This window comes from Scyliorhinus torazame, chromosome 1 (assembly GCF_047496885.1).
Source record: "Scyliorhinus torazame isolate Kashiwa2021f chromosome 1, sScyTor2.1, whole genome shotgun sequence".
Lineage (NCBI taxonomy): Eukaryota > Metazoa > Chordata > Chondrichthyes > Carcharhiniformes > Scyliorhinidae > Scyliorhinus > Scyliorhinus torazame.
Window position 1 is genome coordinate 260162053 of NC_092707.1, and position 23450 is coordinate 260185502.

At 58.0% G+C, this 23450-nt stretch overlaps 1 protein-coding gene across 1 annotated transcript in view; it reads left to right on the forward strand.

The window, feature by feature from the left end:
* The window catches only part of dtd1 (D-aminoacyl-tRNA deacylase 1), a 202329-nt gene that overhangs the window by 23806 nt on the left and 155073 nt on the right, over nt 1-23450 (forward strand). Inside the window, exons 2-3 of the mRNA XM_072504096.1 lie at nt 10204-10294; nt 22782-23017. Of these exons, the coding sequence (XP_072360197.1) occupies nt 10204-10294; nt 22782-23017 (327 nt within the window). The remainder of the gene's footprint in view (nt 1-10203; nt 10295-22781; nt 23018-23450) is intronic.

Consider the following 23450-nt stretch of genomic DNA (forward strand, 5'->3'; position numbering starts at 1 on the left):
TGAGCTGCTGGGGAACAGTTCTAGTCTATTAAAGCCTTCAGTTATGTTGCAACCTCCTTTTAATAGTTATTGATCGTGCATCAATTTAATAGACTACAACTTAAGTTGAAAGAATCGATCTCCGAATCAAGCCGGAGTGTCTGAAACTCAGTCCCCACGCGGAGAACTCGGTGGCGATTTTCAAGCACTGGCTGGTGTGTTTCAAGGGCTACCTTGAGACGGCTGGAGGCACACCCTCGGGGGAGCAGAAACTGCATCTCCTGCACTCAATGGTAAGCCCTGGGATCTACACCGTCATCGAGGAGGCGGAAGACTTTGATGCAGCAATCGAACTTTTAAAAGGACATTATATACGCCCTGTAAATCAGGCCTACGCACGTCACCTGCTTGCAACGAGACGGCAAAGCCCCGGGGAATTGTTGGAGGAGTTCTACCACGCGCTACTGGTGCTGGGCAGAAGCTGTGGCTGCCCGCAAGTTTCGGGGAGCGAGCACACGGAACTCCTAGTCCGGGATGCCTTCGTAGCAGGTATGAGCTCCTCAGTGATCCGCCAGCGTCTTTTAGAGAAAGACACCCTGGGACTTAGGGAGGCACGGGCCCTGACAGGGTCCATGGACGTTGCCTCCAGGAACGCACAATCCTATGTGCCCGACCGCGCGGCGGCCCCCTGGGCAGCGTGGAATCGCGCAGCTGCAGCCCCACAGACCTTCCCCGTGTCCCCGCAGGCCTGCGCTGCAAGGCGGCCCGCCAACTCCGATGGGCCCCGCTGTTTCTTCTGCGGGCAGGAAAAGCACCCCCGCCAGCGCTGCCCGACCCGCTCATCCACCTGCAAAGGGTACGGCAAGAAGGGCCATTTTGTGGGGGTCTGCCAGTCACGAGCGGTGGCTGCGGTCTCCAGCGGCGATTCCGGACTGCCGCAGCGAACTTCTCCTCGGGCCCCAGGCGGCCAGCAGTCACCACCACCCCTGTATCCTAGGGCCACGTGCGGCCCACAGGCGCCGCCATCTTGTTCCTTGGACACCACGCTGGACGGATGGGCGCCGCCATTTTGTTCATCTCCGACCACCATGTGCGACCCATGGGAGACGCCATCTTGGATGGGGCCCAGGACCCCAGCCTGGCCGATTACACACTGCCCGATCAAAATTCGCGATTACTGCATCTGGCCTTAGTGACTCTGGACCAAAGTCGACCTCGAACACTCTCAACAGCAACGACGACGGTCTTCATCAACGGCCACGAGACGTCCTGCCTGATCGACTCTGGGAGCATGGAGAGCTTTATACACCCCGACAAGGTAAGGCGCTGTTCACTTTTTACCCACCCTGTAAATCAAAGAATCTCCCTGGCCTCCGGATCACACTCAGTGGAGATAAAGGGGTTCTGCCTAGCAAACCTCACAGTCCAAAGAAGGAAATTCAACAATTTACGCCTTTATGTCCTCCTGCACTTCTGCGCGGCTACCCTCCTGGGGTTGGACTTCCAATGTAACCTGCAAAGTCTGACCTTCCAATTCGGCGGCCCTATACCTCCTCTCACTGTCTGCGGCCTCGCGACCCTTAAGGTCGACCCGCCTTCCCTGTTTGCGAACCTCACCCCGGATTGCAAACCCGTCGCCGCCAGGAGCAGGCGGTACAGTGCCCAGGGCCGGATCTTTATTAGGTCAGAGGTCCAAAGGCTACTGAGGGAAGGGGTCATTGAAGCTAGCAACAGTCTCTGGAGAGCCCAAGTAGTGGTGGTAAAGACCGGGGAGAAACATAGGATGGTCATTGACTACAGTCAGACCATCAACAGGTTTACGCAGCTGGTCGCGTACCCTCTCCCCCGCATATCCGACCTGGTAAACAGGATCGCGCATTATAAGGTCTTCTCCACGGTGGATCTCAAGTCCGCCGACCACCAGCTACCCCTCCGCTCTAGTGACCGCAAATACACTGCCTTTGAGGCAAATGGGCGGCTCTATCATTTTTTAAGGGTTCCCTTCGGTGTCACTAACGGGGTCTCGGTCTTCCAACGCGAGATGGACCGAATGGTTGACCGGTACGGCTTGCGCGCAACGTTTCCGTATCTCGATCTGCGGCCATGACCAGCAGGACCACGACACCAACCTCCGAAAATTTCTCCAGACCGCTAAAATCCTTAACTTAACGTACAATAAGGATAAATGCGTATTTAGCACCGATCGTCTAGCCATTCTCGGCTACCTAGTGCGAAATGGAGTTATAGGCCCCGACCCTGTACGCATGCGCCCCCTCATGGAGTTCCCCCTCGCTCACTGCCCCAAGGCCCTGAAGCGCTGCCTCAGGTTTTTTAGTTACTACGCCCAGTGGGTCCCTAACTATGCAGACAAAGCCCGTCCCCTGATCCAGTCCACAACCTTCCCCCTGTCGATGGAGGCCCACCAGGCCTTCAGCCGCATCAAGGCTGACATTGCAAAAGCCATGATGCACGCCATCGACGAGTCCCTCCCTTTCCAGGTCAAGAGCGACACGTCCGACGTAGCTCTGGCAGCCACCCTCAACCAAGCGGGCAGACCCGTGGCCTTCTTCTCACTCACCTTCCACGCCTCCGAAATTCGCCACTCCTCAGTCGAAAAGCAGGCCCAGGCCATAGTAGAAGCTGTGCGACATTGGAGGCATTACCTGGCCGGCAGGAGATTCACTCCCCTCACGGACCAACGGTCGGTTGCTTTCATGTTCGATAATGCACAGCGGGGCAAGATAAAAAACGAAAAGATCTTGCGGTGGAGGATAGAACTCTCCACCTTCAACTACGAGATCTTGTATCGTCCCGGGAAGCTGAATGAGCCTCCTGACGCCCTGTCCTGCGGCACATGTGCCACCGCACAAGTGGACCACCTCCAAGCCCTCCACGAGGACCTCTGCCACCCCGGGGCCACTCGCTTTTTCCACTTTGTTAAGACCCGCAACCTGCCCTACTCCATCGAGGAGGTCAGGACAGCCACCAGGGACTGCCAAATCTGCGCGGAGTGCAAACCGCACTTCTATCGGCCAGAGAGAGCGCACCTGATAAAGGTTTCCCGTCCTTTTGAACGCCTCAGCATGGACTCTAAAGGCCCCCTCCCCTCCACCGACCGCAACACGTATTTCCTGAACGTGGTTGACGAGTACTCCCGGTTCCCATTCGCCATCCCCTGCCCAGACATGACCACAACCACCGTCATCAAGGCCCTCCAGAGTATCTTTGCACTGTTCGGTTTCCCCGCAGATATACACAGTGACAGGGGGTCCTCCTTTCTGAGCGATGAACTGTGTCAATTCCTGCTCAGCAAGGGCATCGCCTCAAGCAGGACGACCAGTTACAACCCCTGGGGAAACGGGCAGGTGGAGAGGGAGAACGGAACAATCTGGAAGACTGTCCTACTGGCCCTCCGGTCCAAGAACCTCCCAGTCTCCCGCTGGCAAGAAGTCCTCCAGGAGGCCCTCCACTCCATCTGGTCACTGCTTTGTACGACCACCAATCAGATACCTCACAAACGTCTCCTTGTCTTTCCCAGCAAGTCCTCCTCCGGGACCGCGCTCCCAACCTGGCTAGCAACACCCGGACCCATCCTGCTCCGAAAACACGTGTGGGTGCACAAGTCGGACCTGTTGGTCGAGAGGGTCCATCTGCTGCACGCTAACCCCCAGTACGCCTACGTGGCGTTCCCTGACAGCCGACAAGATACGGTCTCCCTACGGGACCTGGTGCCCGCCGGAACCCCATGCGCACCCCAACCACCACCCCCACCCCCCCCTCCACAGCACCTCACAGGAGGGTCAGTCCTCCCGTCGCCCCTGCCTCGGCCCTCCCACCCACCGACGCCCCCTACAGGCGCCACCCTCCCAGGTCAACCGCTTTCCCCACCAGCGCCGTCTAGGGGTGACGAAGCTGCCATGGAGGCCGAAGCCACGCTCCCGGAGTCGCAGATGCCCGGACCCCCGCCGGAATCACCACCGAGGCTCAGATGATCCCAGAGGACGACCAGGGCACCCGACCAACTGATTGCTTCAGTTTAACCGATCTGTAACTGTAAATAATAAACACTGACTGTATATATCTGCAATGACTGTAAATATCCTCAACACTGTAAGGAGGTATCACGGTACCTCCATATCTGATCATACCATGTTAAATATAGTTGTAGCCGCTGGCCACCACCCCCGCCGGACTCTTTTTTTAAAAGGGGGTGAATGTGGTATTATCAGGTATTGCAGTACCCGAGAGGCTGAAGTTCCATTGGTTAAACCTGGGGGGTTACCATTGGCTGTATAGTATGTAGCTCCATCCCAGCAGCCCTCATTCTGTACCTGAGCTGCTGGGGAACAGTTCTAGTCTATTAAAGCCTTCAGTTATGTTACAACCTCGTTTTAATAGTTATTGATCGTGCATCATCTTGGATGTGATGTTAAAATTGAGGCCCCAAATCTGCAGACTTGCCACAAGCTGGGCAGGTGGTGCTTAGAGGCTGGGGGGTAAGTGAGTGGTTTGGCGGTTTGTGCCCTCTCTCTGACTCCTTGTCTGCCTCTCTGCGAGCTCCCAACCAAGTCTCTCAAGATAAACAGAATACTGTGGATGCTGGAATTTGAAACATGAACAGAGGCTGCTGGAAAAGCTCAGCAAGTCTGGCAGCAGCTGTAAGGGAGAGAGGAACAGAGTTAACGTTTCGAGTCAGTTTGACTCTTCATCAGAACTGAAGAGAGGGAGAAATGTATTGAATATTGTGGTTGGGAGAGATTACAATAAGATGTAGCAACTTGAAGAACAAGAGACATATGGCCTGGTGTGGGGTGAGTTGGGGGGGGGGGGGTGCGGGTGGGAGGAGGAGGATATGGGTACAGAGGGTTTTGCATTGAGATGCTAGAAGTATGGGATATTTTCTAAAATGTTTAAGTCTCTCAAGGTGTTTGATGCCTTCACGAATAAACCATCTTCATTTTAGTTGATCACAAGCCAAACGTCAGTGGGAATCATTGATCCCTTCAGGGATGGTTAAAGGACATTTCCGTTGTTCCCCTGGGAGTCTCCTTCCGTGTAGAACAGTTGCTTTGTGAGTCTGGGTTAGAGTATTCACTGGGGGAGTGGCTGTGGTTCTACATTTTGTAAACAGTACCTTGGTGTATTCCCCGAATCAACCTTGGATGGGTCACCTCGGTGTTCAGGGCGCTATCAGCATGGCAAGAGAGTCAGCACCAGCATGGAATGAACAGATTGCCCTAAAAGGATCTATCCTCACACAGCAGCAACCACGTGTCTCTTTTTAAAAAATCCAAGTAGGTCAGTTCTAATTTATTTTCTGTCCACAATCCATGATCTGGGGTGCGATCGAATGGCTTTGTCGCACCCGACTCGGTGAAACGATGGGACCATTAAAACTCGTGAGAGGCCTCTCATGAGATTTGCGTTGCTTGGAACACCTTGTGAGATCTTCATTTTTAATAAATTTAGAGTACCCAATTAATTTTTCCAATTAAGGGGCAATTTAGCGTGGCCAATCCGCTTAACCTGCACATCTTTGGGTTGTGGGGGTGAGACCCACGCAGACACGGGGAGAATGTGCAAACTCCACACAGACAGTGACCTAGAGCCGGGATCGAACCTGGGACTTCGGCGCCATGAGGCAGCAGGGCTAACCCACTGCGCCACCATGCTGCCCTTACCACTTTGTGAGATCTAACGAGATCTCGTGAGGCGTTACGATCTGGATCTCGCCCAGCGAGGGCGAGATCCAGATTAACATATTTTTTTCTTTTTATAAATTTATAGTGCCCAATTTTTTTTTCCAATTAAGGGGCAATTTAGCGTGGCCAATCCACCTACCCTGCACTCTTTGGGTTGTGGGGGTGAAACCCACAGACACAGGGAGAATGTGCAAACTCCACACGGACAGTGACCCAGGGTCGGGATCGTAACTGGACCCTCGGTGCCGTGAGGCAGCAGTGCCAACCACTGCCCCACCTGTTGCTGTGCCATTAGGCTAATTTAGATATGCACCCGATTCTTCCCAGGCCCGGGAATGAACGCCAGGTTCTGGGAGACCTTGTATTGGCACTAGTCCACACAAACATGGGCCAGGCGTAACGGCATCTGGTGGGGGGGGGGGGGTCTCCCAGGCAATCGGGGGCCCCCAGGTGGTCGGTCTTTGGGCAGGGTAATACCCTAGTACTCTTGATGACACTCAGGCACCTTGGCATTGCCACCCGGGCACCCTGGTAGTGCCCTGCCCTTAAGAGGTGGGGTGAGGGGGGGCACTTGAGGATCCCCTAAGTGGTAAGTTGGGGCAGTGGGGGGGTCCGGTGGCCATGGGCGTCATTTCAAAATGGTGCCCCCGAATGTTTCCTGCACTGGCGAGCTGAGCTTCAGTCAAGTGCAGCCTCAGCAGGGCATCACTGACTGAGGTCAGAAAAAACATCAGGGCCCCGTTTGATAGCGAGCTCGTTCTTGGCACTGCAGGCTCTGGAAAAGACCCCACCCAAACGGAACTCTGATTTTTTGCATGTTAAATCGGATCCATGGAAGCACTGCACTCATATCAAGGAAGTGACACACATCCTTTGACCTGTTTATTGTTATGGCAGGAAAGTTCAAAGTTTTTTCCAGAAATTAAGGAGGAATAACCCCCTTTTATTTGTTCTAGGCAATAGATTGGCAGAAATCTGTAAAACATACTCATGTTGAGAACTAACGCAACATTGGGTTAAAATTCATTTTCATTTCATTTCATTCATTTCATTTTTTCAATCGATGAGCATTTTGTTACTCGTAAAGAACCACTAAAAAACAATGTGATGTGAAAGGTTTAATGCTTTATTATGGATATTTGGGGTCTTCCTAAAGATTGCTTGCAGGGAGTTAGAAGATATGTTGTTTAATAGGGGTGTGCAATATTATAAAATCCACAATACATCAGACTACATAGTTGACCCCGGAGCTGGTATTTCTGGTGAAAAATAAACCAGGATACTCCCTTCCGGCAACAGTCTATTTGTTCTTTCCCACTTGTTAAGTTTTCAGTGCCTTTGGTTTCACTTTAACTTTTGTTCATTTTAGTCACAACAGTTTTTCTCCATTTGTCTCATTCTTTCCTTCAGCCCTGCTGCCACTGGTTTCATGCCCTTTTCTCTCTGGTGTGTCTCCTCTCTCTTGCCCAATTATTCTTCAAATGTAAATTCAGTAGAATGTTCAGTGTTGAAACAGGCCACTTGGCCTCACGGGTCCATGCCAGTGTTTTGGCTCCACGCCAGTCCCCTCTTGTATCTCACCCTTTCAGTGTTCCATTCCTTTCATCAACCGTGGCTCGGTTGGTAGCGCACTCACCTCTGAATCTCATGGTTCCGGGTTCAAGTCCCACTCCAGGGCTAGAGTACAAGGATCAAGGCTGGTGCTCCGGTGAAGTTCTGAGCGAGTGCTGCGCTGTTGGAGATGCCGTCTTTCTGGATTGTGACATTAAACCAAGGTCCCATCTGCCTGCTCAGGTGGATGTGAGAGATCCCATGGCACTACTTTGAAGAAGATCGGGGGAGTTATCCCCGAAATCGCGGCTAATATTTATCCCTCAGTCGACATCACCAAAAGTAGATGACCTAGCCATTATCACATTAGAGATTGTGAGAGTTTGCTGTCTGCAAATCAGCTTCTATATTTACATACATGCAAACTTGGAGCAGGAACAGACCACTTGGCCCCTCTAGCTTGCCCCGCCATTCACTAAGCTTATGGCTGATCTGATTGTCGTCTCAAATTTTCTTCCCTTCCTCCATACCCTTTGATTTCCTGGTCAGTCAAGAATCGGTCTAACTCGGCCTTAAAAATATTCAATGACCTAGCCTCCGCTGCTCTCTGGGGAACAGAATTCTGCAGATCATGATCCTCTGAGAAGAAAAAAAAAATCCCCTCATCTCCTCCTTAGATGGGAGACCCCTTATTTTTAAATGGTATTCTCTAGTTCTAGTCTCCCTCACAAGAGGAAACATCCTCTTCACATCCACCCTGCCATGGCTCCTCATGATCTTGTATGTTTAAATCAGATCATCTCTCATTCCTCTAAACCGCAATGGATACGGACACAGCTAATTTTTTTGCTTTGCCATCTTTGAGGATTTGTATGCCTTTACCACCTTTAACCTCCTTTGGAAACATATGTCTATTTCTACTCTATTAAATCTCAACTTCATCTTAAAGACCCAATCTGGACAGCCCGCATCTGTCTTCCATCTAGAGGAGAAAAACCTCATCTTGTTCAATCATTCCTGTTGGACATCACCTCTGGGTTCTGGTATCATCCTTGTCAATCATTTGGGCACTTTTTCCCCGTGCTTCTATATCCTTTATGTAATATGGAGGCTGGAATTGTGCACAGCACTCCACGTGAGGTCTAACCAAGTGTCGATGTAAGTTTAGCAAAACCTCTCTGCTTTTCAATTCTACCTGTTGGAAAATAAGCCCCCAAGTTTTGTTTGCTTTAGTTATGCCCTTATCCTATTTCCAGTATCTGTGCCCCTGTACCCCTACATCTCTTCGCTCCTCCATCCCATTTAGACTCATCCAAGCAGTATGTGGCCTCTTCCACCAAAATGTACCACTCACATGTTTCTGTATTGATATCCATTTGCCAATAACACACCCATTCTACAAGGTATTAATATTATCTTGTATTTTGCTGCTGTCTTCCTGAATAGTAACAAAAGTTATGAACTAATTTTGATGTGGTGCTTTCATTTCCCAAGTCCAAATTGTTTGTTAATGAAGAACCGCAGTGGTGCCAGCACCAATCCCCATGGATCATATTTAACCAGCTTTTCCCAGTCTGAGTGCCCTGAACCCTTCCTCTCTGCTTTATGCTGTCGGCCATAGGCACAAAGATAATTTCTGGCAATTTTTCACAGTGCTGCTCCAGTTCGGTACTCATGATCTTGCACAGCACTGACAGTCTGACCACACCTCGCTAAACGTTGGGGCAAGCAGAACTTTGGCCTGGATAAAGCCGTACTCCGCTTTATTTTTACTAGGTCTTGGGATGTCGCTGGCTAGGCCAGCATTTGTTGCCCATCCCTAATTACCCTTGAGAAGGCGATGGTGGGCTGCATCCTTGAACCTTAAAAAAAATTCATTTACGCATTGTGGGCGTCGCTGGTTAGGCCAGCATTTATTCATTTATTTAAACTATTTTTATTCTTCTCCTTTTTCACAGGCCAGCATTTATTGACCGTCCCTAATTGCCCTTCAGAAGGTGGCGGTGGGTTGCCTTCTTGAACGGCTGCAGTCCATGAAGTGTAGGTACACCCACTGTGCTTTTTGGGAGGGGGTTCCAGGATGTTGCCCCAGCGACAGTGAACGAACGGCGATGTAGTTCCAAGTCAGGGTGGTGAGTGACTTGGAGGGGAACCTCCAGGTGATGGAGTTTCCAGGTATCTGCTGCTCTTGTTCTTCTAGATGGAGGGGGTGGTGGGTTTGGAAGGTGCTGTCGAAGGAACATTGGTGAGTTACTGCAGTGCATCTTGTAGATGGTACACATGGTTGCCATTGTTCGTTGGTGGCGGAGGGTTTGAATGTTTGCGGAAGGGGGAGCAATCAAGCGGGCTTCTAACCACTGCAGGTCATGTGGTGTAGGTACACCCACAGTGCAGTTAGAGAGGGAGTCCCAGGAATGGCGGTATAGTTCCATGTCAGAATGGTGTGTGGCTCGGAGGGGAACTTATAGGTGGTGGTGTTCCCATATATCTGCTGCCCTTGTCCTTCTAGGTGGTCGGGTTTGCAGGTTTGAAGGTGTTGCTCTTTCGGAAAGATGTTAAACTGGGTGCCTCGTCTGCCAGCTCGGTTCGATGATAAAGACCCCATTTTGAGGAAGAGCAGGAGGTGTTGTCCCGGTTGTCCCAGCCAATATTTACTCCCCCCCCCCCCCCCCCCCCCCCCCCTCATCCCCCTGCAAAATCACACAACTGTATGATGAGTTAGGCTGTTTAAATGTAAAATAAGAGTGCACAACAGCTTGGCAAGGAGGATACTGTGATCTTTGGGCTCATTGTGGATTGGTGGGTATCTGGGGTTTGATTGAGCGGGAGGGAGGATATTTGTTGTGGCGCAGGGATGGTGCATGGAACAACACCGCAGAAAACAATGTGATGAACCCTGTGACAAATTATAACCAGGATTTTCAGGGCAGGTTTTGGTCCGTTTCGTAAAGGTCTCCTTTTTCTTTCTCAGTGGGCGAAGAACAGATCAGCTCAATAGGACGAGGAATCTGTGTGCTGTTGGGCATCTCGGTGGAAGACACCCAGAAAGACATGGAATATATGTGAGTGTATTTTAAAATTGAAAATGCCCTCATTCTGCACACACATGTGTTGCTGCAAACTGGAACGGATGCTGCAATTATTGTTCATCATTTTAATGCTGAGCTTTAAAAAATGTTACTGTCACCTAAGAGCGTCTGATTGAAAATGTATGTGGCAATTATGCAAGATTCTGTGATGACTGAGCAGAGCTTAAGGAATGAGATCCTTCTTACAGAGCTTCTGAATCATAGATCTTCTGCTCAAGCAGGCCTTAAACATAACTGGTTTCCTTGTGCATCAAGGATATTTTGCCCCGGACAACAAGGCTTCTAGATATCCATTATTGACTACGTTTTCCATCGTCCCAACAACCATTATTAGAGGGGAGCAAGTAACGGAGAACTGAACCATAGAACAAAGGAAAGTTAAATATCAAGTATCCAGTATGACCTTCAGTCTTGGAAGTGCCACTAGCCGTGGAAGGCCTCAGGTGGACAGGCGGACACCATACACCATGTACTCATTCTTGAGGGTCACCAGGACACGGTCATGGAAGAGAGACGGGCAGCCAGCTGGCATGTATTATGGAAGAGAGCAGCTGATCATGGGAATTAAAGTTTTAGTTCTAATTGAATTTCTCCAGACAGGTAAGAAAGTTAGTCTGAGTCCTCATGGTTTATAGTATTGCAAACGCCCCCCCCCCCCCCCCCCGCCCCCCCGCCCGCCATCTGCATTATTTAAGTCTCAGACTTGTAGCTCTCTATCTGCTCCTGCATTTTCAATCTATAATTGGTGATTAATACCTTTCCGCTGAAGTATTTTGCAAAGTAAGAAGAAATATTGCACCAAGTCTTTGTCAGTTTTGGAATTTTCAGCCATTGGGACCATTTGTGGGTCGCGACCCCACTCGTGTCAGAGGTGCACCCTGCGGCATCAGCACACGCAAAGCAGTCAATTCACAGGCCCTCCTTACCTTCGCCGTCTGATTAAAGGGCGGTAGGTGAGACACAGATCTGGGAAGCTCAATGGTGGGGGTCTGTGGGACGGTTGGCTGCGCCACAGGGAGAGTTGGGGTGCTGCTGAGGGAGTTGAGGAACATGAGCTCACCTCAAAATGGAGGCGCGCTTGAAAGGCTTCAGAGAGTTGAAGAAGAAAAAGGAGGGCCCAGAGATGATGGGACCTTCAATGTGGAGGACACCTCCCCATAAGAATGCATTTGGCTGTGACTGTGCCCATTTCAGCCTTGTGGCCCGGTAACAGTCCTCATTGGGAGCAAAACTGAACAACAAAGGCCATGTGGGGGAAGGGTGGGGTTCTGCTGGGACAAGCCAAGGGAACTGAATAACAGAAAACAAAAGGGGATGGAACCAAGATGAAGGGTTAAGTTCAGAGTCCAGGATACACAGTATCCTGTTTAGGGGCTGTTTAGCACAGGGCTAAATCGCTGGCTTTGAAAGCAGACCAAGGCAGGCCAGCAGGACGGTTCAATTCCCGTAACAGCCTCCCCGAACAGGCGCCGGAAATGTGGCGACTAGGGGCTTTTCACAGTAACTTCATTTGAAGCCTACTTGTGACATAAGCGATTTTCATTTCATTTTGCTTTTATTAAATTTAATTTGGCTGCTTTACAGTTAAAAGCAGACTAGATTTGATTTTGTAAATCATTTCGACAAGGTCATTTGGGGTCACACCATTGGAATCACCTTTGAGTCTTTTCTTGTTCAAGCATACCTTTTACTGGCAGGATGCAATGTTAAAATAGATTTAAATTTTTTAGCCAAGTCAGTGTTTAGGGGTATAAGCAGGGCGACACTGTGGCACAGTTGGTAGCACTGCTGTCTCACAGTTGCCGGGGACCCGAGTTTGATTTTGGCCTCAGGTGACTGTCTGTGTAGAGTTTGCACGTTCTCCCCATGTCTGTGTGGGTTTCCTCCGGGTGCTCCGGTTTCCTCTCACACTCTAAAGATGTGCAGGTTAGCTGGATTGGCCAAGATCAATTGCCCCTTAGTGTCCAAGGATGTGCAGGTTAGGTGGGGTTACAGGAATAGGGTGCCGAATGGGCCTGGGTAGGGCGCTCTTTTAGAGGTTTGGTGCAAACTCAATGGGCTTAATGTCCTCCTTCTGCAATGTAGGAATTCTATAGCTCTATGTAAACATCAGCAGCCCCTGATGTCCCAATAAGCTTCTGCCATGGGGCCACCTCTGATGGTCCCCTGACACAGCACTGGATTGGCATGTGCTGCGCACAGTTAAGGACTAATTTCCCTTTAAAATACCTTGGGCGGAATTCTCCCCACCCACGCCGGGTGGGAGAATTGCCGGGGCGCCGTGTGAGTCCCGCCGCGCCGTGTGAGTCCCGCCACGCCGCCCAGACACCCGTACGCGATTCTCCCCCCCCCCCCTCAAACCAGCGCGTCGAGAATCACGCCAGGCCGCTCGGAGAATCGCCGCTTGCCGTTTGCAAAAGGTGAGCGGCGATTCTCCGGCCCAGATGGGCCGAGCAGCCGCCCCAACATGACAGGTTCCCGCCGCCGCCGTCCACACCTGTTCGCTGCCGGCGGGAACTGCGCGGGAAGGCTGGGGGGGGGGGGGGCGACCGGTAGGACGGGAGGGGGGTTCCTGCACCGGGGGGGCCTCCGACGGGGTCTGGCCCGCGCGCACCAAGGCCCAGCGCGCATAAATTACGTGACGCCACTCCTAGCCCCCTGGGGGCGGGAGAATAGGATGCTGGAGCGGGCTCCGATGCCGGAGTGAAACACTCCGGTTTTCACTCCGGCGTCGGCACTTAGACTCCATTTCGGAGAATCGCGCCCCATTATCGGCTATGGAGGAGGGGCCAGTGGCCCATCCCTTGCAAGGTCTTCTGGAGATGGGTACACTTTGGGAAAAAGAGCTGACGTGCCCCGTTTAATGGTATATTAATGTATTATCAAGAATGTGTAGGTGAAGGGAAGTGATTGATTAAGTATCTTGAGCACCTATGAGGAAAGGCTGATGCGGGGAGGTGGTGGTGTAGTGGTATTGTAACTGGACTGGTAAACCAAAAACCCAAGGTATCGCTCTGGTGATCAGGACTTGAATCCTGCCACGGCAGATCGTGGATTTGAAGTCAATAGATATAAGGAAAAACTTAGTTCATTTGATAAGGTTCTAGCACAGGGCTAAATCGCTGGCTTTGAAAGCAGACCAAGGCAGGCCAGCAGCACGGTTTCGATTCCTGTAACAGCCTCCCCGAACAGGCGCCGGAATGTGACTAGGGGCTTTTCACAGTAACTTCATTTGAAGCCTACTTGTGACAATAAGCGATTTTCATTTCATTGGAGTTTTTATCGGGCCTGTTAAGGAGCACATTTGTTTGATTATTTCCGGTTCATTGGTTCTCCCAAAAGAGGAGAAAGACAGATGTCTAGGATGCTGGGCGTTAGTAGGTGGGGGCAGCCATGTGTAATTCTGCATTCTGTGAACAAGCTAACTGTCAAGAAAAAGATTTGTCTAGCTTTATACTTCACCAGCTGACTTGATGGGCAGCTTAATTGTTTAAACATAGTTGCTTGGAGGTTTGTTTATTTATCTTTTCCTTCACGCTTGAATGCATCTGAAGTACCCTTCATTGATCGTAACCGAAATGTTAATAAACATCCTTGTTATGATGTTATAAGATGAGTGACTAAAAGCTGTTGGGTCGTTGCCTGGACCGCTCTGGTGGTGCACTGCAGTACACCTCCAGGGGATCTCCCACTTTGAGGTGGTCTGCTGTGCCCTCCACAACCTGGCAAAGCAGTGGGGCGACATGCTGGAGGAGAAGGGACATGCAGTCGCGTCTGAGGAGGAGCAGGAGGCGGACCAGGAGGGGATGGAGGACAGGCCCGAGAGGACCAGCAGGAGGAGAAGGATGGAGGACAGGTGGCAGCGAGGGTCTAGCATCCTCGGAGAACCAAGGAGGCCCTCATCGTCACCCGATTCTCACAGGATGAGGCTTTGTCCGTCAGCTCACACCCCCTCCAATTCCCCCCATTCCTCACCATTTTCCCCACCAAGCCCTTCTTCCCCCACACTCCCCTCCTTTTTCCCCTCATTCCCCTCCCTCCCCATTCCCCTCCATTGCCCCATTCTCCTCCTTCCTTCCCCCATTCCCCTCCTTCCTTCTCCCCATTTCTCTCCTTTGCCCTCCCCCTCCTTCCTCCCTGCCCCATTCTCCTCCTTCCTTCTCCCCATTCCCATCCTTCACGCCCCCCTGCCCCCCCGCCCAGCCCCCCTGCCCCCCCGCCCAGTTTCCTCCTTGCCCCCCCCCCCTTTGTCGGGACTACCCTGTTCCACCCTCCCAGGGTCTGTGTAACATTACCTCAGAGTGATGGGCCTGTGTAGGCACTGTCACTGGGTCAATATACAAGGCAGGAGAGTGATAATAACTACTGTGAGGTTAGCTATGGAGTTTCTGCCAAAGTCTGACGGGGGGGGGGGGGGGGGGGGGGGGAGGGGAGAGGCGGGGGGGGCGGGGGGGGGGGGGGGGGGAGAGGCGGGGGGGCGGGGAGGGGGGGGGGAGGCCGGGGGGGGCGGGGGGGGAGAGGCAGGGAGGGGGCGAGGGGGGGAGGGTGGCGGGGGGGGCGAGGCTGGGGGGGGAGGAGCCTGGGGGGGGGGGGAGGAGGCCGGGGGGGGAGGAGGCTGGGGGGGGGGGGGGAGGCGTGGGGGGGGGGGAGGCTGGGGGGGGGGAGGAGGCGGGGGGAGGAGGCGGAGGGGGGAGGCTGGGGGGGGTGGGGGGGGAGGCGGGGGGGGGGGAGGAGGGAGGCGGGAGGCGGGGGGGGGGCCTTGACCAGCCCATGGAGATAGACCGAGCGCACAACCCGCTGATGAGAAGGCCACATGCCGGCGAGTCGCTGAGAGTGATGGTGGTACGATTGCACCGCTTTCTGGACAAGAAAAAGATTCTCAGATGTGCGGTAGATCGCGCCCAATGGCCTGGATTCTCCAAAAATGGGGCTATGTCCCCCACCGGCTTAAAACGCTGGCCTTTCACTCCCCAGTTTCCTGCAAAAATAAAGGTCGATTTATTTACCTTCTGGGGACTAGCAGGGATCCGGGGAGCTTCACGTAGCTTTGGCTGCGGATATGGGCCCCCGCACTTCCAGTTCCGAATCCACGCATGCGCACGGCGGCAGCGCCGAGCGCGATGACGGACTCGGACCGGAGACCAACGCGTACAATCTAGGCCCCCCTGATCGGCCACGCGCCGCTGCATCGGACTGGCCCGATCGCTGCCTCAGCCGCGCATAAAGCCACCCACCCCGGTGCTTGATCCCCCCGCCCCCCCTCCAGGGCAGCCGCGGGCTGAGTCCCGCCCGGCCGTACCACATTCTACGCCATCGGGAACTCAGCCGGTATCGCTGGGAGGGCCTCTGGCAATGGCCCCCAGCCGCACGGCGTATTTTGCGGATGAGCGATTCTCTGGCCCCCGGAGAATCGGCAAGCGGCACCGGGCCCGATTTGGTCGGGAACATCGATTCTCCGCCCTCGTGCCGAACGTGAATTTGGCGCAGGGTGCGGAGAATCCAGCCCAATATATCTGAAATTCCTACATTCATCACAATATATGCTTCTGCAATTTGTAAATAAAAAAAATGTTTAAGATAAAAGTACAACTTGTCTCAATGAAGACCAGACATTTTTGCTCTTGAGCTACATGCCAGGCCTGCCACTGTTGGACCCAGTTTGCTCTGTTATCTCACTCAAAGAGCCATTTAATCGTGTGTGTGTACCTGCAGGCTCTTTAGACCTGGGAGTATCAGAGCTGAGGCCAAGACAGACATCAACAGAGAGCCATAGCGAACAGTCAGATTGCCAGGACTGGGAACTATCTGGAGTGAGATGTACTCACTCTCGCTGTATTTTATATCCCCACACTACCGATGCGCACTGAAGCCATTTTTAAGAACCATTTTTTAAGTGGTAGCACTCTTTGGGCTGGATTCTCCGCCGGCGGGATGCTCCGTTTTGTCGGCAGCCCGGGGGTTTCCCGACGGCGTGAGCTGCCCCATAATGGGAAACCCCATTGACCGGCTGGCGTAACAGAGCATCCCGCCGGTGGGGTGAAACAGAAATGTGGCGTGGCGGGATGGAGAATCTAGCCCTTTGACTCTGAGTCAGAGCCTGGGCCCTGCTGCTCCGGCTGCCAAGCCTGGGCCCTGCTGCTCCAGCTGCCTCGTCTGGGCCCTGCTGCTCCGGCTGCCTCGCCTGGGGCCTGCTGCTCCGGCTGCCTCGCCTGGACCCTGCTGCTCCGGCTGCCTTGCCTGGGCCCTGCTGCTCCGGCTGCCTCGCCTGGGCCCTGCTGCTCCGGCTGCCTCGCCTGGGGCCTGCTGCTCCGACTGCCTTGCCTGGACCCTGCTGCTCCGGCTGCCTAGCCTGGGCCCTGCTGCTCCGGCTGCCTTGCCTGGGCCCTGCTGCTCCGCCTGGGGCCTGCTGCTCCGGCTGCCTTGCCTGGGCCCTGCTGCTCCGGCTGCCTTGCCTGGGCCCTGCTGCTCCGGCTGCCTCGCCTGGGCCCTGCTGCTCCGGCTGCCTCGCCTAGGCCCTGCTGCTCCGGCTGCCTCGCCTGGGCCCTGCTGCTCCGGCTGCCTCGCCTGGGCCCTGCTGCTCCGGCTGCCTCGCCTGGGCCCTGCTGCTCCGGCTGCCTCGCCTGGGCCCTGCTGCTCCGGCTGCCTCGCCTGGGCCCTGCTGCTCCGCCTGGGCCCTGCTGCTCCGGCTGCCTCGCCTGGGGCCTGCTGCTTCGGCTCCCTCGCCTGGGCCCTGCTGCTCCGGCTGCCTCGCCTGGGGCCTGCTGCTCCGGCTGTCTCGCCTGGGGCCTGCTGCTCCGGCTGCCTCGCCTGGGCCCTGCTGCTCCGGCTGCCTCGCCTGGGCCCTGCTGCTCCGGCTGCCTCGCCTGGGCCCTGCTGCTCCGGCTACCTAGCCTGGGCTCTGCTGCTCCGGCTGCCTCACCTGGGCCCTGCTGCTCCGGCTGCCTCGCCTGGGCCCTGCTGCTCCGGCTGCCTCGCCTGGACCCTGCTGCTCCGGCTGCCTCGCCTGGGCCCTGCTGCTCCGGCTGCCTCGCCTGGGCCCTGCTGCTCCGGCTGCCACGCCTGGGCCCTGCTGCTGCGGCTGCCTCGCCTGGGCCCTGCTGCTCCGGCTGCCTAGCCTGGGCCCTGCTGCTCCGGCTGCCTCGCCTGGGGCCTGCTGCTCCGGCTGCCTCGCCTGGGGCCTGCTGCTCCGGCTGCCTTGCCTGGGCCCTGCTGCTCCGCCTGGGCCCTGCTGCTCCGGCTGCCTCGCCTGGGGCCTGCTGCTCCGGCTGCCTCGCCTGGGCCCTGCTGCTCCGGCTGCCTCGCCTGGGCCCTGCTGCTCCGGCTGCCTCGCCTGGGCCCTGCTGCTCTGGCTGCCTCGCCTGGACCCTGCTGCTGCGGCTGCCTCGCCTGGTCCCTGCTGCTCCGGCTGCCTAGCCTGGGCCCTGCTGCTCCGGCTGCCTAGCCTGGGCTCTGCTGCTCCGGCTGCCTCACCTGGGCCCTGCTGCTCCGGCTGCCTCGCCTGGGGCCTGCTGCTCCGGCTGCCTCGCCTGGGCCCTGCTGCTCCGGCTGCCTCGCCTGGACCCTGCTGCTCCGGCTGCCTCACCTGGGACCTGTTGCTCCGGCTGCCTCGCCTGGGCCCTGCTGCTCCGACTGCCACGCCTGGGGCCTGCTGCTCCGGCTGCCTCGCCTGGGCCCTGCTGCTCCGGCTGCCTCGCCTGGGCCCTGCTGCTCCGGCTGCCTCGCCTGGGCCCTGTTGCTCCGGCTGCCTCGCCTGGGGCCTGCTGCTCCGGCTGCTTCGCCTGGGGCCTGCTGCTCTGGCTGCCTTGCCTGGGCCCTGCTGCTCCGGCTGCCTCGCCTGGGGCCTGCTGCTGCGGCTGCCTCGCCTGGTCCCTGCTGCTCCGGCTGCCTAGCCTGGGCCCTGCAGCTCCGGCTGCCTCGTCTGGGCCCTGCTGCTCCGGCTGCCTCGTCTGAGCCCTGCTGCTCCGGCTGCCTCGCCTGGACCCTGCTGCTCCGGCTGCCTTGCTTGGACCCTGCTGCTCCGGCTGCCTCGCCTGGGCCCTGCTGCTCCGGTTGCCTCGCCTGGGCCCTGCTGCTCCGGCTGCCTCATCTGGACCCTGCTGCTCCGGCTGCCTCGCCTGGGCCCTGCTGCTCCGGCTGCCTCGCCTTGGCCCTGCTGCTCCGGCTGCCTCGCCTGTGGCCTGCTGCTCCGGCTGCCTCGCCTGGGCCCTGCTGCTCCGGCTGCCTCGCCTGGGCCCTGCTGCTCCGGCTGCCTCGCCTAGGGACTGCTGCTCCGACTGCCTCGCCTGGACCCTGGTGCTCCGGCTGCCTCGCCTGTGGCCTGCTGCTCCCGCTGCCTCGCCTGGGGCCTGCTGCTCCGGCTGCCTCGCCTGGGCCCTGCTGCTCCGGCTGCCTCGTCTGAGCCCTGCTGCTCCGGCTGCCTCGCCTAGGGACTGCTGCTCCGGCTGCCTCGCCTGGACCCTGGTGCTCCCGCTGCCTCGCCTGGGGCCTGCTGCTCCGGCTGCCTCGCCTGGACCCTGCTGCTCCGGCTGCCTCGCCTGTGTCCTGCTGCTCCCGCTGCCTCGCCTGGGGCCTGCTGCTCCGGCTGCCTAGCCTGGGCCCTGCTGCTCCGGCTGCCTCGTCTGAGCCCTGCTGCTCCGGCTGCCTCTCCGGGGGCCTGCTGCTCCGGCTGCCATGCCTGGGCCCTGCTGCTCCGGCTGCCTCGCCTGGGGCCTGCTGCTCCGGCTGCCTCGCCTGGGCCCTGCTGCTCCGGCCGCCTCGCCTGGGCCCTGCTGCTCCGGCTGCCTCTCCTGGGGCCTGCTGCTCCGGCTGCCTCGCCTGGGCCCTGCTGCTCCGGCTGCCTCGCCTGGGCCCTGCTGCTCCGGCTGCCTCGCCTGGGCCCTGCTGCTCCGGCTGCCTCGCCTGGGGCCTGCTGCTCCGGCTGCCTCGCCTGGGGCCTGCTGCTCCGGCTGCCTCGCCTGTGGCCTGCTGCTCCGGCTGCCTCGCCTGTGGCCTGCTGCTCCGGCTGCCTCGCCTGGGGCCTGCTGCTCCGGCTGCCTCGCCTGGACCCTGCTGCTCTGGCTGCCTCGCCTGGGGCCTGCTGCTCCGGTTGTCTCACCTGGGACCTGCTGCTCCGGCTGCCTCGCCTGGACCCTGCTGCTCCGGCTACCTCGCCTGGGCCCTGCTGCTCTGGCTGCCTCGCCTGGGGCCTGCTGCTCCGGCTGCCTCGCCTGGACCCTGCTGCTCCGGCTGCCTCGCCTGGGCCCTGCTGCTCCGGCTGCCTCGTCTGAGCCCTGCTGCTCCGGCTGCCTCGCCTGGACCCTGCTGCTCCGGCTGCCTCGCCTGGGCCCTGCTGCTCCGGCTGCCTCGCCTGGACCCTGCTGCTCCGACTGCCTCGCCTGGGCCCTGCTGCTCCGGCTGCCTCGCCTGGGCCCTGCTGCTCCGGCTACCTAGCCTGGGCTCTGCTGCTCCGGCTGCCTCACCTGGGCCCTGCTGCTCCGGCTGCCTCGCCTGGGCCCTGCTGCTCCGGCTGCCTCGCCTGGACCCTGCTGCTCCGGCTGCCTCGCCTGGGCCCTGCTGCTCCGGCTGCCTCGCAGGGGCCCTGCTGCTCCGGCTGCCACGCCTGGGCCCTGCTGCTGCGGCTGCCTCGCCTGGGCCCTGCTGCTCCGGCTGCCTAGCCTGGGCCCTGCTGCTCCGGCTGCCTCGCCTGGGGCCTGCTGCTCCGGCTGCCTCGCCTGGGGCCTGCTGCTCCGGCTGCCTTGCCTGGGCCCTGCTGCTCCGCCTGGGCCCTGCTGCTCCGGCTGCCTCGCCTGGGGCCTGCTGCTCCGGCTGCCTCGCCTGGGCCCTGCTGCTCCGGCTGCCTCGCCTGGGCCCTGCTGCTCCGGCTGCCTCGCCTGGGCCCTGCTGCTCTGGCTGCCTCGCCTGGACCCTGCTGCTGCGGCTGCCTCGCCTGGTCCCTGCTGCTCCGGCTGCCTAGCCTGGGCCCTGCTGCTCCGGCTGCCTAGCCTGGGCTCTGCTGCTCCGGCTGCCTCACCTGGGCCCTGCTGCTCCGGCTGCCTCGCCTGGGGCCTGCTGCTCCGGCTGCCTCGCCTGGGCCCTGCTGCTCCGGCTGCCTCGCCTGGACCCTGCTGCTCCGGCTGCCTCACCTGGGACCTGTTGCTCCGGCTGCCTCGCCTGGGCCCTGCTGCTCCGACTGCCACGCCTGGGGCCTGCTGCTCCGGCTGCCTCGCCTGGGCCCTGCTGCTCCGGCTGCCTCGCCTGGGCCCTGCTGCTCCGGCTGCCTCGCCTGGGCCCTGTTGCTCCGGCTGCCTCGCCTGGGGCCTGCTGCTCCGGCTGCTTCGCCTGGGGCCTGCTGCTCTGGCTGCCTTGCCTGGGCCCTGCTGCTCCGGCTGCCTCGCCTGGGGCCTGCTGCTGCGGCTGCCTCGCCTGGTCCCTGCTGCTCCGGCTGCCTAGCCTGGGCCCTGCAGCTCCGGCTGCCTCGTCTGGGCCCTGCTGCTCCGGCTGCCTCGTCTGAGCCCTGCTGCTCCGGCTGCCTTGCTTGGACCCTGCTGCTCCGGCTGCCTCGCCTGGGCCCTGCTGCTCCGGTTGCCTCGCCTGGGCCCTGCTGCTCCGGCTGCCTCGCCTGGACCCTGCTGCTCCGGCTGCCTCGCCTGGGCCCTGCTGCTCCGGCTGCCTCGCCTTGGCCCTGCTGCTCCGGCTGCCTCGCCTGTGGCCTGCTGCTCCGGCTGCCTCGCCTGGGCCCTGCTGCTCCGGCTGCCTCGCCTGGGCCCTGCTGCTCCGGCTGCCTCGCCTAGGGACTGCTGCTCCGACTGCCTCGCCTGGACCCTGGTGCTCCGGCTGCCTCGCCTGTGGCCTGCTGCTCCCGCTGCCTCGCCTGGGGCCTGCTGCTCCGGCTGCCTCGCCTGGGGCCTGCTGCTCCGGCTGCCTCGTCTGAGCCCTGCTGCTCCGGCTGCCTCGCCTAGGGACTGCTGCTCCGGCTGCCTCGCCTGGACCCTGGTGCTCCCGCTGCCTCGCCTGGGGCCTGCTGCTCCGGCTGCCTCGCCTGGACCCTGCTGCTCCGGCTGCCTCGCCTGTGTCCTGCTGCTCCCGCTGCCTCGCCTGGGGCCTGCTGCTCCGGCTGCCTAGCCTGGGCCCTGCTGCTCCGGCTGCCTCGTCTGAGCCCTGCTGCTCCGGCTGCCTCTCCTGGGCCCTGCTGCTCCGGCTGCCATGCCTGGGCCCTGCTGCTCCGGCTGCCTCGCCTGGGGCCTGCTGCTCCGGCTGCCTCGCCTGGGCCCTGCTGCTCCGGCCGCCTCGCCTGGGCCCTGCTGCTCCGGCTGCCTCTCCTGGGGCCTGCTGCTCCGGCTGCCTCGCCTGGGCCCTGCTGCTCCGGCTGCCTCGCCTGGGCCCTGCTGCTCCGGCTGCCTCGCCTGGGCCCTGCTGCTCCGGCTGCCTCGCCTGGGGCCTGCTGCTCCGGCTGCCTCGCCTGGGGCCTGCTGCTCCGGCTGCCTCGCCTGTGGCCTGCTGCTCCGGCTGCCTCGCCTGTGGCCTGCTGCTCCGGCTGCCTCGCCTGGGGCCTGCTGCTCCGGCTGCCTCGCCTGGACCCTGCTGCTCTGGCTGCCTCGCCTGGGGCCTGCTGCTCCGGTTGTCTCACCTGGGACCTGCTGCTCCGGCTGCCTCGCCTGGACCCTGCTGCTCCGGCTACCTCGCCTGGGCCCTGCTGCTCTGGCTGCCTCGCCTGGGGCCTGCTGCTCCGGCTGCCTCGCCTGGACCCTGCTGCTCCGGCTGCCTCGCCTGGGCCCTGCTGCTCCGGCTGCCTCGTCTGAGCCCTGCTGCTCCGGCTGCCTCGCCTGGACCCTGCTGCTCCGGCTGCCTCGCCTGGGCCCTGCTGCTCCGGCTGCCTCGCCTGGACCCTGCTGCTCCGACTGCCTCGCCTGGGCCCTGCTGCTCCGGCTGCCTTGCCTGACCCCTGCTGCTCCTTACATTTGCTGCTGATAGGATTGCTGTTTTGACCAAGAAGTTCTCCCTTGTGTCCTGTCCACCATTTATTCCTTGCCCAACATCATAAGAAGGAACAGATGATACTGTTTGTGTGCAAGTTAGCCGCTGGAGTTTGTTACAGTAAAACTGTTGTTCTGAGGTAGTGAAAAGCGATATAAATGCAAGTGTTTTTTTTTAAACCTGTATATCTCAATTATTGATTGCTTTAAGTATGTGTGTGGTGCGTGTGTGTACTGTGTGGCATGTGGGCGGTGCCTGGTGTGTGCGAGTTGCGCGTGTGATGCGTGTGTGTGCATGTGATGCTTGCGTGTCTGTGTATGGTGCGAGTGTGTGTGTGTGGATGGAGCTCTGATTTTCCTAGTTGGAGAGCAATGGTAGGGGGCTTTGCACCTCCAATAACACTTCCGCGTCAGAAATAATGAGGTTAATGAGGTTATGGAATTAGTGACAATATTTTGAGCCGTTTGCCATGAATGTTTTCCTAAATCATCCATTTTTTTTACATCAGGGTTCGCAAGATCCTGAACTTAAGGTTGTTTGAGGATGAAAACGGGAAGCACTGGTGTAAGAGTGTGATGGACAAGCAGTACGAGATTCTCATCGTCAGTCAGTTCACACTGCAATGCGTCCTGAAGGGCAACAAGCCTGACTTCCACTTGGCAATGGGAGCTGAGCAGTCAGAGACCTTCTACAATGGCTTGTTACAACACATCAGAAAGGCCTATAAACCGGAGCTTGTCAAAGGTATGGGGAAATTAACCTTAGCAGGGATGTTAACAGATCTCCCGCTCTTTTGTCTAATGTTCTTTCTACTGACAGGCTGTTGTCGAGTAATGGCTAATTCCTTCAGTTTGGGCCTCAAAACACTTCCTCCAGCAGGGGATCCCCCTCCCCCCCCCCCCGCACATCACCCTCCATGTCTCAATCCCAACTCCATCAACACAGCACCCCCGGGCCCGAGATTCACAGAACCACCCCCAAAACACAACATAATGTTTCTGCTTAAAACATAGTTATACAATTCAAGATATATATTTCTTATATACTTACAATGCCAAACATCTTGTTGGTGCTAGACATCAGATCACACCTTGGGTGAGGAGCATGGGCACCAGGTTGAGGTGTAGGGAAAGGGGAATCGGCACCAGATTGATGCTCAGGGTAGGGGCATGGGCAC